Source organism: Mytilus edulis, chromosome 3, assembly GCF_963676685.1.
Source record: "Mytilus edulis chromosome 3, xbMytEdul2.2, whole genome shotgun sequence".
NCBI classification, from domain to species: domain Eukaryota; kingdom Metazoa; phylum Mollusca; class Bivalvia; order Mytilida; family Mytilidae; genus Mytilus; species Mytilus edulis.
The window spans coordinates 14,103,829-14,119,959 of NC_092346.1; the positions used below are offsets into that span (position 1 = coordinate 14,103,829).

Here is a 16,131-nt window from a genome sequence, read left to right on the forward strand (position 1 = left end):
TGTTTTTCTTAAAATAAAAGAAACGAAAGTTCTTGTTCAACACCTGATTCCTAGCGAAAAAAGTTCATCTCCACCAACACGAAATCAGTGTAAGCGTTGAATAATGATAAAGATCTGACGCACTTCCAAGATTTGTAGGTATTTTTTTCAAACCAATGACACAAGTTTACGGATAAAACAATGAATATATTTCCCTTTGATGAGTTTACGGATAAATTTCCCTTTGATGATAATTACCATGGTTTTAGTCCGTAATAAAGTTATCAGCCGGACTCCGAATGTTCGGAAGCCATTTCTCCAGATACTTCTAGTCGTCTTGGTATTGTAAGTTTAGATACTTCTAGACGTCTTGGTATGGTAAGTTTAGATACTTCTAGACGTCTTGGTAGGGTAAGTTTAGATACTTCTAGACGTCTTGGTATTGTAAGTTTAGATACTTTGTATAAATGTCTTTTATACAATCGCCTCAGTTTGAGACTAAAACGATTGATAATACGTATTTTGTTGTACAAAGCAATTAATTTTCAAAAACTTGGATACAGTTCAATTCTAAATAGGACATGCTGCATGGAGTAGGCTGGGTAACACCTCATAAAATCTATCTGTGGTAATTACCTCCTCCAACACCTAACTGTTGGTTAGTTTTCTTGCGATACATAAATATCAGTCATACCAATTGAGTGAATTTCCACCATAGAATTTTACCGTGATATTAATCCTGGTTACACATAGATTCACAGACATTTTCAAACACAATTTCCTTTAAAATAGCTTATAGCAACAATATTGTATGAATATCGGTTGAATTATAGGCACTAACTGGTATATTTCGCACAAAAATTAACTTGTATCTTTCATGGATTTGATATTACACGATGGAAGTGTTAGATAGGACGCACAGACGTGTTTATGGAGACACCACGATCCACCATTTATCCAGCGTTGTAAACCACGAACAGATGTTGAACCCTTATCCCTTATTATTCATAATTAAATATATATAATAAATGAAAGTTCCAACTATTTTAATTTATATTACTAACAAGAACTATAATATTTGACAAATTAAACTGTAGTGACTTATAAAATTAGCTTTTAATAGGATTCAGTCATAGAATCCGAGCAAGAAAAAGAACATCAAATTTCAGTTGAAACCTTCATTCAGTACTATCGTATCAACAAAAATAAAAATAAAATACATCATTATTACACTTATACCTGTATTACTCGTCTGGCTTGGAATGGATTTTATTTCTCAATTTTAGAAGAAAAAAAAATTAAAAAAAAAATAATTGGGTGTTGGCATGGACATCAGGCAATTTTTGACCATACGACATCAATACAAACAACCAATTTTCAGTTGAAGCAAGTTAATACATCATCTCAAAAGAATTCCTTCTACTATGTTCCAATTCAAGATCACAGGAGGAATTAAGTTTTTCTTTCATTCCAAGCAGACATAAACCTTATCTTATGTTAATATCTATAATTATGTGGAGTTTACAAAACTTAGTGGTGTGGCAGCAGTGGCTAAGAAAATAAAAACAAATATATACACATAAAAACAGCTGACAAGACAACTACAAGACAGGATTCTCAGCCCAGCTCAGTATATTCAGTTTAATAAAAGACATAATCTCTAAATCGCCTAGGAGGAAGTCGCCTACGTCTGCCGGGTATAGATGGTGGGGTTTGGAGTTGCTGATCGAACACACCCTCTGAGAAAAATTATCTCTACCTCCATAAAAGGTTGGTGCATTTCCCTGGGACTGACCTGTAAATCCAGTATTTTGGTCAGGATAACTATAATACCCTCCATTTTGGTTTTGACCCATATATTGGCCAGGAGAATTATAACCCCCCCTTTGGGCACCTCTACCATAATTTCCTCTCCCTCTTCCTCTATACCTGTTACCATATCCACCCCTATTACCAGAGTTTGGGGTATTCCCTGCAGGTATCTGAATTGGCGCGGGCGCGGCGGCGGCCTCCTCCACGCGATCAACGGAAAATTTTCCCACGGACAACTTCGCCACACACTCGCGCAATTCCTCCAATTGCTTACTAAACACGGAAAATTGATCAGAGGGTTCAACTTCGCTAAGTGATTGAGTTTTTGGACGTTTCTTTTCCAACGTTACATATGACTCTTCACGTAAAGCTAAGTCAACAGCCTCGGCCAATGTCTTAGGACTTAAACGACGTACTTGTTTCTGTACCTCACTGTCTGACAAAGCATCAATAAAATACTGAATCGACATCTTTTGTTTAGAGTCAGAGTCTATACTGGGATATGCTTTGCATACTAACCTAAATACAGCAGATGAAAGCTGCAATAAGCTCTTATATGAACTCTGAGTCATACTATGTAATTGACTTAAATAAACTCCGGGATCCTGAATAGGATCAAATTTTTGAATAAGAAATTTAATAAGTGAACCATAGTCTCCCTTTTCAATCAAAGTCATATCATTGTACAACTGCAAAGCTTGAGCTCTCAAAAATGTCGGCAGTATTTTTACACACTGATCATCAGTCCACAAATTAATGGCACGACAATTTTCAAATTGACTTAACCAATCTCTTATCTCCATCTGTTTACCATCAAAGCAAATAGGAGTTACAATCGGCTTATTCGGCAATTTGCCCAGGTGTGTGACTTTGTCGTCCGCGGGTTTAAACGCGCGCGGAAGTGGTCTCGGTGGTGACGATAAGCGTGTTTGGGAACTCCCTTTATTTTTATCCCGGACTGTCACAAAAGCATCCCAAGCTCTTGTTACCTCTGGTGTATCATACTGATCTCCCAGATAGGTACTCTCGTACCTAGGAATAGGGGCCTTTTTAATGGGACTATGTGGTGATGGAAGCCGCTTCGGAGTAGAGCTATATTTCTCAACCCGATCAAGTTTAGGCGAGAAGGTAACTCTCTTAAACTCATCCATCTCAGGAATAAGCCTTCTCCGAGGGATAGCACCTGCATAGTCCGTCATGTGTACAGGAGAACTAGGTGGACCTGTATCCAAGTCATGGAATTTAGCCCGAGGCTCAACCTCAGCGAGATACAATTCATTCTCTTCAATCTTTTGTTTCATTTCTCGCAACTCCTTTTTAATCTTTCGAGTATCCATAACTAACCCTTGAATTCTTTTACTTAATTTTAAATTTATAAATTTTTTTTTTTTTTTTAGTGTTTTAACTTATTTAGTTTTTATAAATAAATTTATCAAGTACACATTATATATGCGAGGGTCCCTACGTGGGCGCCAGTGAAACGAAACTGGGGTACTGTCTAGGCGACCTTAACCTATACTTTCTATAAACTAGACAGCAACCCAACTTTTCATTTAATCTATCTCGAGGGTAGGTTCGGCCTATGCTTTCGCTCTAGGACTTCTATAATAGTGATGCCCGACTAGAATATTTTAAAGAGTTTTATTAGGTATAATTTTTACCGGTCTATGCCACCAGTTTATAATTCATTTAAATATGTGTTCTGGAACAAGATGTCTCTGATGTTCTGTACTCTCCAAGTCTCAGTTAAGTGTGACTTCTGGATTCTATTACCAAAGGTAAACAAAGAAGATCTAGTCTACTCAGAGGGCCAACCAGATCCTAACCTTTGACCTTGACCGCAGTCATGCTATCCTAGTGTAGAACTTGGTGAACAACTGAAATGACAATCTGGACTGTTACCAAATATAGGATCTGGCAATATCAGTTTACCAGAGAAATCAGTCCTACCACTACAGTTAGGGTAGTAGCCGAGTAATATACTGCACCTCTAAAAATATGTCTAGGTATTTTTATTGCTCAAGTGTGAAGTACCGTCCTACACTAATTCTATATTATAGATCTGTATGGGTTGGAGTAAAACTAAAACATTTCCCATAAACCTAAAGGTAAACAAATAATAAAAGGGCAGACAGACAGACAGACCAAATGTAAATAGCCCGACCCAAAAAGTGTGGGCGTTTCGAGTACGACACCACAAAAATAACAGACTTTTAAAACAAATCTATTTCAGTATTTCCAAACCTGTAGTAGGATTTACATACCAAATACACAGACAAATACCAGAAAATAAATATCCAAAGGGAAGCTAAGGCAACATAAGACTCGTTCTGTCCTGAATATGCTCTCACTTAAATAATCTGTAATCAGCAAACCATGAAACGCAGACTCATGGGAGGTTCAAAATCTAGGTTGTTACCAATACCAAGGGAAGTAATCAGGACGAGTTTTAATCGAAGGATCAATTCAGGCAAGGGACAAGGCGTTTCTCTGTAATAAAATAATTCAGTAAGATACAACTTTTATTAGACAACACGCATATGAATCAGCTGCACATTTAATAAGTTACAGTTTTGCGAGTCAATAGTCTATTTCTGCAGTCTATAACAAGATTTCTTAGACCAAGAAAATAAATTCTTTCAGTATCTAACTTTCTTTAACAACTCACTCTGCCGTTCTGATCAGGGCTTGCATATGGATTTCGCTTGTTAACACTTTAATACTTAAATTTACCGTCCTTAAGTTCAAGTCATAGATTTGAGTCACTCACGTGAATGCCAACAAATAATGACTCCGAACTTTTACTTGCTTTAACCCGCAAGTTATAAATAACTTTAACCTTAACAACTGAACAGCTGAACAGTTAACCGAATCTCGTTATTCGCCAACTGACAACTTTTATTCAGTTCAAAGAACTTTTCAAAAACTCAACTCATAATTTAACCAGCGAACAGCTTTCTAAATAATTCACGCCTCAACACGTAAATATTCAAAGTTTTCCGCTAAATCTTCAATGCAAACCGTGATCAAAAACCAGCCAGTTTTAGTCACTCAAAATATGTACATGAAAATCATAGGAGGGGGAATTTCTTACCTAAAAATACTGTAAAACACATTTTCTTCAATACACTGAAACCTGGACGATGTCATTATTTTTTCAAAATCATTTGATAAACATGTTCAGGATTTAGATAGGGTATTTGATAAATTTCAAAAGGCTGGTCTGAAATTAAAACCTCAAAAGTGTCACTTGTTTCAGTCCGAGGTTAAATATTTGGGACATTATGTTTCTCGGGATGGGATAAAGTGTGACCCTAAAAAGGTAGCTAAAGTTCAGGATTGGCCTATTCCAAAAAGATTAAAGGAAGTCCGGTCATTTTTGGGGTTGGCATCATATTACAGGAGATTTATTAAAGATTTTTCAAAAATTGCTGCTCCTCTTTTTAATTTGACCAAAAAGAATAGCAGATTTCTTTGGGATGAAACATGTCAGATTGCTTTTGATCAGTTAAAGCATTGTTTGATAGATTCAGCTGTTCTGAACTACCCAGATTTTTCTAAACCCTTTATTTTAGACACTGATGCTAGTGACACTGCAGTGGGGGCAGTTTTATCTCAGCTTTGTGAGGATGGGTTAGAACGAGTGGTTGCATTTTATAGCACAACTCATTCTCCCCAAGAGATTAATTATAGTACAACTCGTAAGGAACTACTTGCTGTGATTAAGTCCATTAAACATTTTAAGCATTATCTATATGGTCAAAAATTTATTGTTAGAACCGACCATGGGTCTCTTACCTGGTTGCGTAACTTTAAAGAACCTCATGGTCAGGTAGCTAGGTGGTTAGAATTTTTAGCAAACTATGATATTCAATTTGAATATAGACCTGGGGTCCACCATCAGAATGCTGATGCCCTCTCTAGATATCCTAAAGTTTCTAGTATTCAAATACAAGGATTCACTGCACAGGAAGTCCTTGAGGCCCAACGTGCAGATTCTGAACTAGAATTTGTTATAGCTATGCTTAAGTCTCATGTGGAGAAGCCTCCCTTTTCTCATGTCTCCGGACAAAGTAGCGTTATTAAAGCCTACTGGAATATGTGGGAACAGCTTGAATTGGTTGATGATGTTCTCTATAGAAAGTGGTTTAGATTAGAGACAGATGAAATATCTCGTCTAGTGATCACCCCTAAGGAGTTGAGACAGAAAATTCTGACTCTAGCGCATGATGACGTTTCAGGTGGCCACTTGGGTATAACAAAAACTGTCCAGAAAGTACGTCAACGGTTTTATTGGGTTAATTTACAAAGTGATGTAACTGATTGGATAAAAAGTTGCCCAATTTGTTGTGCTAGGAAAAACCCTCCAAGGAAAAATAGGGCAGAAATGGAGAATATCAGGGTAGGGGAACCTTTAGAAAGAGTAGCTATGGATATTACGGGTCCTTTTCCCATTACAAAGTCTAAAAATAGGTATGTGTTAGTACTTATGGACTATTTTACTAAGTGGGTGGAAGCTTATCCAATTCCAGATATGGGGAGTTGCACAGTTGCTCGATATTTTTGTAAAGAATTTATTTCCCGCTTTGGTGTGCCCAGAATTTTTCTGAGTGATCAAGGACCTTGTTTTGAGGCGAGGCTTTTTCAACAATTATGTGACCTGTTTGGTATCCATAAGACTCGTACCAGTTCATATCATCCAATGACAGATGGTCTAGTGGAGAAAATGAACCATACATTAAAAAATGTTATTGCTTCATATATTGATGAAGGTCAAACCGATTGGGATGAGTGGTTACCATTTGCCCTAATGGCAATACGCTCCAGTGTTCAAGAAACTACTGGAATGACCCCAAACAAACTTATGTTTGGTAGGGAAATTAATATTCCCCTGACCCTTTTACATGAACCTTTACCCTCAAGTCCACCCTCCCATATAGAATATATAGGGAAATTACAGGACAACATCAATAAAGCGTATGATATTGTCAGAGGTCATATGAAAACACAACAGAAAAGGCAGAAAGTCAATTATGACTTGAAGCAGTCTGGGAAACCCTACAAGGAAAATGATCTGGTTTGGTTATTTACACCTCGTAAAAAGAAGGGACTGTCCCCAAAGTTGCAAAAATTTTGGGTAGGACCATATCGCATAGTCAAGAAATTGTCTGATGCAAATTATATGATCCAACTTGAAGGTTCTCTTGCTAAGCGAATAGTCCATTATAATAGGTTAAAGATCTATGTTACTCCTCACCCTGATAGGACTTTGGTTAAAAAGCCTATTATTAGCCCTCCTCAAAGACCCCTTTCTTCAGACGAGGGTTCAGAAACTGAAGATATGAGTAATGATGAGAGTGGGAATGAAGAGGGTGTGTTCGATCAGCAACCCCAAACCCCACCATCTATACCCGGCAGACGTAGGCGACTTCCTCCTAGGCGATTTAGAGATTATGTCTTTTATTAAACTAAATATACTGAGCTAGACTGAGAATCGTGTTTTGTAGTTGTCTTGTCAGCTGTTTTTATGTGTATATATTTGTTTTTATTTTCTTAGCCACCGCTGCCACACCACTAAGTTTTGTAAACTCCACATAATTATAGATATTAACATAAGATAAGGTTTATGTCTGCTTGGAATGAAAGAAAAACTTAATTCCTCCTGTGATCTTGAATTGGAACATAGTAGAAGGAATTCTTTTGAGATGATGTATTAACTTGCTTCAACTGAAAATTGGTTGTTTGTATTGATGTTGTATGGTCAAAAATTGCCTAATGTCCATGCGAACACCCAATTGTTTTCTTTTTTTTTTTTGTATTTGTTTTTTTTTCTTCTAAAATTGAGAAATAAAATCCATTCCAAGCCAGACGAGTAATATAGGTATTAGTGTAATGATGATGTATTTTTTTTATTTTTGTTAATACGATAGTACTGAATGAAGGTTTCAACTGAAATTTGATGTTCTTTTTCTTGCTCAGATTCTATGACTGAATCCTATTAAAAGCTAATTTTTTAATTCACGACAGTTTAATTTGACAAATATTATAGTTCTTGTTAGTAATATAAATTAAAATAGTTGGAACTTTCATTTATTATATATATTTAATTATGAATAATAAGGGATAAGGGTTCAAAATCTGTTCGTGGTTTACAACGCTGGATAAATGGTGGATCGTGGTGTCTCCATAAACACGTCTGTGCGTCCTATCTAACACTTCCATCGTGTAATATCAAATCCATGAAAGATACAAGTTAATTTTTGTGCGAAATATACCAGTTAGTGCCTATAATTCAACCGATATTCATACAATATTGTTGCTATAAGCTATTTTAAAGGAAATTGTGTTTGAAAATGTCTGTGAATCTATGTGAAACCAAGATTAATATCACGGTAAAATTCTATGGTGGAAATTCACTCAATTGGTATGACTGATATTTATGTATCGCAAGAAGACTAACCAACAGTTAGGTGTTGGAGGAGGTAATTACCACAGATAGATTTTATGAGGTTTTACCCAGCCTACTCCATGCAGCATGTCCTATTTAGAATTGAACTGTATCCAAGTTTTTGAAAATTAATTGCTTTGTACAACAAAATACGTATTATCAATCGTTTTAGTCTCAAACTGAGGCGATTGTATAAAAGACATTTATACAAAGTATCTAAACTTACAATACCAAGACGTCTAGAAGTATCTAAACTTACCATACCAAGACGTCTAGAAGTATCTAAACTTACAATACCAAGACGACTAGAAGTATCTGGAGAAATGGCTTCAGAACATTCGGAGTCCGGCTGATAACTTTATTACGGACTAAAACCATGGTAATTATCATCAAAGGGAAATTTATCCGTAAACTCATCAAAGGGAAATATATTCATTGTTTTATCCGTAAACTTGTGTCATTGGTTTGAAAAAAATGCCTACAAATCTTGGAAGTGCGTCAGATCTTTATCATTTTTCAACGCTTACACTGATTTCGTGTTGGTGGAGATGAACTTTTTTCGCTAGGAATCAGGTGTTGAACAAGGACTTTCGTTTCTTTTATTTTAAGAAAAACATAATGTAATTATAAATAGATGTTATTTCGGTTAATCATGACTAATTCAATATTAATATCGCCTTACAATTTATTTTTCAGGGTTAAATTTCAGAAACCAAAAGTAAAGATATATTAAAATTATATTGGGAAAATAGATTTAAAGATTAAAAATGAATCCCACTGTACTTACTTTGGGACATAGTTATATTCGAAGATTATCTAATTATTGTAAAATGAATAGGATGTCAACCAACTTTGGTATTACTTATATTAATGGTATTATGTATGGTAAAGGTGGTACAAAATTGTGCAATATGATACAAGATCATGTCTTTCAAAGATTGATCACTAATTTTTCTCCTACAATAGTAATATTACAAATTGGAGGTAATGACATAGATAACCATAATTTCATGGTTAATACTTTTATAGAGACTTTTAAAGAGTTTTTGAGACATTTGAAGTCTAAAAATGTAAAGAAGGTGGTTATAGTTCAATTGTTTCATAGGTTGAAACTAGAGTTTCAAGGTCTGTATATGCAGGCAGAAGAGCCCAGATTAATCTGGAACTTGTAAATTTGACAAAAAGGGAGTTTAAAGGTTTTCTAGTGTACTGGACACCAAAGAGGTTGACATCAAAATTTCTATTGACAACAGATGGTGTCCATTTGAATAAAACCAAAATGAGGACTTATTATTATTCCTTAAAGAGGGCTGTTAAGCTTTCTCTTAGAAAATAAAAATCAATAGGATGCCATTTGTTGTCGATTATTATATATATATATGTATATATGTTAGTGTGGAGTGGTTGGTGGTGGCTGAGATATATTTTTTCGTAATAATGTGGAGTAAAAATATTTTTCAGCTTGTATAATTATTTGTATATTTCAGGAGGGGAGATGTTTTAATCTTAATTGAAAATTCTGATTTCTTGCACCCGAGACCACCAGCTTTGCATAGCAGCGCGCGTTAACTAGCACATGGATTTTGCCAGATATGCGGACATATCTGTTCTGTGGGAAAGGGGGTAATGTAACGTTTGTGGGTCACTTTATTTGGTTCATTTATTTATTTCATTATTACTATTTTTAATTATTTTTCCAGAAAGATTGCTTTTTATTATTTTATTACTTTCCGATTTTTATTTCATTCATTAAATTTTAGTGACGTAACGAACCTCGCATTAGCATTAAAAATGTTTTCCCTTCTCAACCAATCAGAGAGCTCGATTGAATTCCCGGGGAAAATTTAGCTCGTGCAGATATTGTCTGCTAGAAATCATTCTCAGCCCAGACTTCCAGGTGTGTAGATGTAAGGTAAAAAGGGGAATTTTCAACCATGTGCGCGATATTTTTGGAAGTGGTCTCGGTAGGAATCACGCGCTATTTTTATATACTATAATTAGTGTATTGAAGAAAAGGTGTTCTACAATATTTTTAGGTAAGAGATTCCCCCTCCTATGATTTTCATGTACATATTTTGAATGACTAAAACTGGCTGGTTTTTGATCACGGTTTGCATTGGAGATTTAGCGGAAAACTTTGAATATTTACGTGTTGAGGCGTGAATTATTTAGAAAGCGGTTCGCTGGTTAAATTATGAGTTGAGTTTTTGAAAAGTTCTTTGAACTGAATAAAAGTTGTCAGTTGGCGAATAACGAGATTCGGTTAACTGTTCAGCTGTTCAGTTGTTAAGGTTAAAGTTATTTATAACTTGCGGGTTAAAGCAAGTAAAAGTTCGGAGTCATTATTTGTTGGCATTCACGTGAGTGACTCAAATCTATGACTTGAACTTAAGGACGGTAAATTTAAGTATTAAAGTGTTAACAAGCGAAATCCATATGCAAGCCCTGATCAGAACGGCAGAGTGAGTCGTTAAAGAAAGTTAGATACTGAAAGAATTTATTTTCTTGGTCTAAGAAATCTTGTTATAGACTGCAGAAATAGACCAATGACTCGCAAAACTGTAACTTATTAAATGTGCAGCTGATTCATATGCGTGTTGTCTAATAAAAGTTGTATCTTACTGAATTATTTTATTACAGAGAAACGCCTTGTCCCTTGCCTGAATTGATCCTTCGATTAAAACTCGTCCTGATTACTTCCCTTGGTATTGGTAACAACCTAGATTTTGAACCTCCCACGAGTCTGCGTTTCATGGTTTGCTGATTACAGATTATTTAAGTGAGAGCATATTCAGGACAGAACGAGTCTTATGTTGCCTTAGCTTCCCTTTGGATATTTATTTTCTGGTATTTGTCTGTGTATTTGGTATATAAATCCTACTACAGGTTTGGAAATACTGAAATAGATTTGTTTTAAAAGTCTGTTATTTTTGTGGTGTCGTACTTGAAACGCCCACACTTTTTGGGTCGGGCTATTTACATTTGGTCCGTCTGTCTGTCTGCCCCTTTATTTATTGTTTACCTTTAGGTTTATGGGAAATGTTTTAGTTTTACTCCAACCCATACAGATCTATAATATAGAATTAGTGTAGGACGGTACTTCATACTTGAGCAATAAAAATACCTAGACATATTTTTAGAGGTGCAGTATATTACTCGGCTACTACCCTAACTGTCGTGTTAGGACTGATTTCTCTGGTAAACTGATATTGCCAGATCCTATATTTGGTAACAGTCCAGATTGTCATTTCAGTTGTTCATCAAGTTCTATACTAGGATAGCACGACTGCGGTCAAGGTCAAAGGTTAGGATCTGGTTGGCCCTCTGAGTAGACTAGATCTTCTTGTTTAGATCTTCTTTGTTTACCTTTGGTAATAGAATCCAGAAGTCACACTTAACTGAGACTTGGAGAGTACTGAACATCAGAGACATCTTGTTCCAGAACACATATTTTAAATGAATTATAATATATAAACTGGTGGCATAGACCGGTAAAAATTATACCTAATAAAACTCTTTAAAATATTCTAGTCGGGCATCACTATAATAGAAGTCCTAGAGCGAAAGCATAGGCCGAACCTACCCTCGAGATAGATTAAATGAAAAATTGGGTTGCTGTCTAGTTTATAGAAAGTCTAGGTTAAGGTCGCATAGACAGTACCCCAGTTTCGTTTCAATATGGGTTCCTTGCAACGTCTTCATATCTGTCACCTGACATTGACCACATTTAATGGATCAGTGATTAATGTAGAAGTTGCATGGTTATGTCTGTTATCAAAATACTATAAGCAGTGATCATATATATGTAGTATACGGAGTGAATGTAAGGGGTACATATCAGGCTGGTAGGATGGTAGGTTTTATCTGACAACCTCATTTTCATTGTTCTTTGGTCAATGTTTAGTTTTTGTTTTTGGTCTTTTTATGAAAACTATAAGCAATATGCCAACTATATTTGGTGTATGAAATGATGGATAGTTGAACTTGTCTACCTAGTAGTTATCATCTGACCTTCGCCTAATTTTCATGGTTCATTGGTCAATCTTTTTTTTGGTCTGTTTTGGAATACTGAAAGCAATAGGTCAACTTTATTTGGTGTAAAGAATTATTATAAGGTGTACATGTCAGTCTATAAGGTATCATCTGACTCTGACCCCTTTTTCATGGTTCAGTGGTCATTGTTAAATTTTGTGTTTTGATTGGTTTTTATATCTAGTACTTGATGATTAGGATGATAACCAACTGCTAATTTGCTGATCAATATATCCTTTAATGTTATTCTGACCCTTATGAACTATCGCAAATCAAATTTATTGAACAAATGGTAATTGTACATCATATTTTAAAACAGAAAAAACATAGCTGATCTGAAAAGTACACCTGCCACTATCATGACCATATACAATGCACTGTGCAACACCCCTAGATTAAGCCATGAGGAAAGACATTACTCGACTTACGAAGGGCTATATTTTTATATAGCCTGGTTGGTCAAAATTTCTAGGGCGCTATGATTCCTAGCACCAAGACTTCTCTAAATTTGTAGAGTTCTTATGTACCTCTTGATAAAGTATGTGCTGTGTCCTTTCAACATAATAAAAATTTGTACCCCCAATTTTTCTAGAATCAATTTCATTGAGCTGTGTTTTTTATTATTTTTACAAAGTTATATTTTTTCAACAACAATTTTTATATTCAACGTTTTGATGATTTTGATTGTCTCAACTTGTTCATCAGAGGGTATGATATACTTTCTGCATTATCGTTATTATAGAAGATATAATACACCACATTTTCTTTTATGCATTTGTGACTAAACTTTGTTTCAGGTGTTCCAGATTCAAAGACCTTTGACATTATATTAATGATAACAGTTTTGAGAAATCTCACGAATCTAATCCCTTCTCATGGTGAAGTTGATTGTTTACCTACTGCAATGGAAACCACTCTAGGTGGAGATTTAGCTAGAATGGAATACTACTGGAAATACCTGGCTCATCTGGATGATGGCAGAGTAGAAAGTACTGATTTCACCACTGCATGGGACGTTATATCTGAGGTAAGTTGTGTTAGTAAAACCTGTCTCAATGCCACGTGATGAGAAAAGGGTGAGCTAAAAATAGAACGTAGGGATAAAATGCAGTTTTTAACTTATATCAGTGAAACTAAAGTATTAAGATCAAATCAAACATTGGATAAAAATGTTTATCAGGTTGAGCTTAATTATTTTTGAAAGATTTATGCCCTTGGAAATATCAATTATATAACACAATGCATTGTAAACGCTCTCACATGTCCAGTTTTGCATATCACAGTTTAATATCAGCAATTTCTCTTGACAAATTTCATAAATTAAACATTTCTTAAAAGAGTTAGCCCATTAGCAATAATACTTATAACAATATTGCTTTGAATAAACTTGCACTCTAGCATTCATTTTCCTCAGATAATTGTATTTTTTTTTTTTTTTTTTTTACTTATTGCTCTTTGAAAGATAAAATATGTGCAATGAGGAGGACATTGGAACCCTGTTTTATTGTCTAGAACCTTGACTTGTTTCATAATCAATTTATAAGATATGATCATATGTAAACTACCTGAATTTATAGTTAAAAATATTTTTGAATATAATAACCTGCTTCATGTGTTGACATATACAAAAAAAAATTATTCCCACTTTAACTTATTTTCTAATGACTGTTCTAAATTTCTGATCAAAATCTCTAGGCCATTGGAAGGTTAGGTGGACATCAGATGAAAAAGGATTGTGATCAACTGAGAACCAAAACACTGGATCAGACAAACCCAGAAATCATGACAGATATCAAACATTCAAGAAATGAAATCAAAGAAGTGAAACAGATGTTGGAGAGTGTAAAACGATCTCACAAGGAACTCCATGGGGACTACAAAAAAAAGACAAAAGAGGTGAAGAGATTAAAAACGTCTCAAGATCAAGCAGATGATACCCTACCACATGTAAGATTGAACAGATCTCATGAGGCTATGCAAAAAGATCATTCTAAAATAAAACCATCTCAAGAATCCGAAACAAAGGGGACACAAGAAATGGATGGAGTGGAATATTCTGCAAATGACTCAGTGCCTTCTAATGTTGGAGGTAAATTTTAGCCTTGTAAATTTCTTAAAATATCAGATGTTATAAACAAACTTAACATAGATCAGCTGGTTTTCGCTGGAGGTTGTAAAATTGACAACTAATAATATTTGGTAATTTTTAATTTGGTATTAATAAGGCACATGAATTCACATCTGATTTTAGTTGAGTCGATGCAACTCTAGTCCTGTTTTTATACGACCGCAAAAATTGAAAAAATTTTGGTCGCATATTGGTATCATGTTGGCGTCGTCGTCTGCGTCGTCATCGTCGTCGTCGTCCGAATACTTTTAGTTTTCGCACTGTAACTTTAGTAAAAGTGAATAGAAATCTATGAATTTTAACACAAGGTTTATGACCACAAAAGAAAGGTTGGGATTGGTTTTGGGAGTTTTGGTCCCAACATTTTAGGAATTAGGGGCAAAAAGGGCCCAAATAAGCATTTTCTTGGTTTTCGCACAATGACATTGTTTAAGTAAATAGAAATCAATGAAATTTTGACACAAGGTTTATGACCACAAACGAAAGGTTGGGATTGATTTTGGGAGTTTTGATCCAAACAGTTTAGGATTAAGGGGCCCACAGGGTCCAACATTAAACTTTGTTTGATTTCATAAAAAATTGAATAATTGGGGTTTTTTGTTATGCCGAATCTAACTGTGTATGTAGATTCTTAATTTTTGGTCTCGTTTTTAAATTAGTCTACATTAAGGTCCAAAGGGTCCAAAATTATTCTTAGTTTGATTTTAACAAAAAATGATTCCTTGGGGTTCTTTGATATGCTGAATCTTAAAATGTACTTAGATTTTTTATTATTGGCTCAGTTTTCAAGTTGGTCCAAATCGGGGTTCAAAATTAAACTTTGTTTGATTTCATCAAAAATTTAATAATTGGGGTTCTTTGATTTGCAAAATCCAACTGTGTATGTAGATTTATATTTTTGGTCCCGTTTTCAAATTGGTCTACATACAAATGTCCAAAGGGTCCAAAATTAAACTAAGTTTGATTTTAACAAACATTGAATTCTTGGGCTTCTTTGATATGCTGAATCTAAACATGTACTTTTATTTTTTATTATGGGCCCAGTTTTCAAGTTGGTCCAAATCAGGATAAAAAATTATCATACTAAGTATTGTGCGATAGCAAGACATTTTCAATTGCACAGTATTCAGCAATAGCAAGAAATCTTCAATTGCACAGTATTCAGCAATAGCAAGAAATCTTCAATTTCACAGTATTGTGCAATGGCAAGTATTTTCAATTGCACAGTATTGCGCAATAGCAAGAAATATCTAATTGCACAATATTGCGCAATAACAAGAAATTTTCAATTGGAGTTATCTTTCTTTGTCCAGAATGGTAGATGAATCATCTTAAATCATTGTTTTATACAATATACAATATATATTCACTTTTACTACCAACTGATAAATAAAACAATCTTTACCATTCAGTGAAAACAAGCACTTTTTTCATTTTAATATTTTATGATGTATTTAAATAAGAAGTTATTGTTAGGGGCCATTAGAAATTTGAATTGATATCAGTTTTGGAAAATGGGAAAGGGGATGTGAAAAAAAAATTGGGGGGAGGGGGGGAGGGGGGGGTTCATTTCAGATTTCATAAATAAAAAGAAAATTTCTTCAAACATTTTTTTGAGAGGATTAATGTTCAGCACCATAGTTAATTGCTCAAAGGCAAAATAAAAATTTAAAGTTCATTAGATCACATTCATTCTGTGTCAGAAACCTATGCTGTGTCAGCTATTTAATCA

At 34.7% G+C, this 16,131-nt stretch overlaps 1 protein-coding gene across 1 annotated transcript in view; it reads left to right on the forward strand.

The window, feature by feature from the left end:
- LOC139515867 (uncharacterized) overlaps nt 1-16,131 on the forward strand; it is an 86,741-nt gene that overhangs the window by 22,444 nt on the left and 48,166 nt on the right. The window contains exons 3-4 of the mRNA XM_071305604.1: nt 13,069-13,298; nt 13,967-14,360. Coding sequence (XP_071161705.1) covers nt 13,069-13,298; nt 13,967-14,360 — 624 coding nt within the window. The remainder of the gene's footprint in view (nt 1-13,068; nt 13,299-13,966; nt 14,361-16,131) is intronic.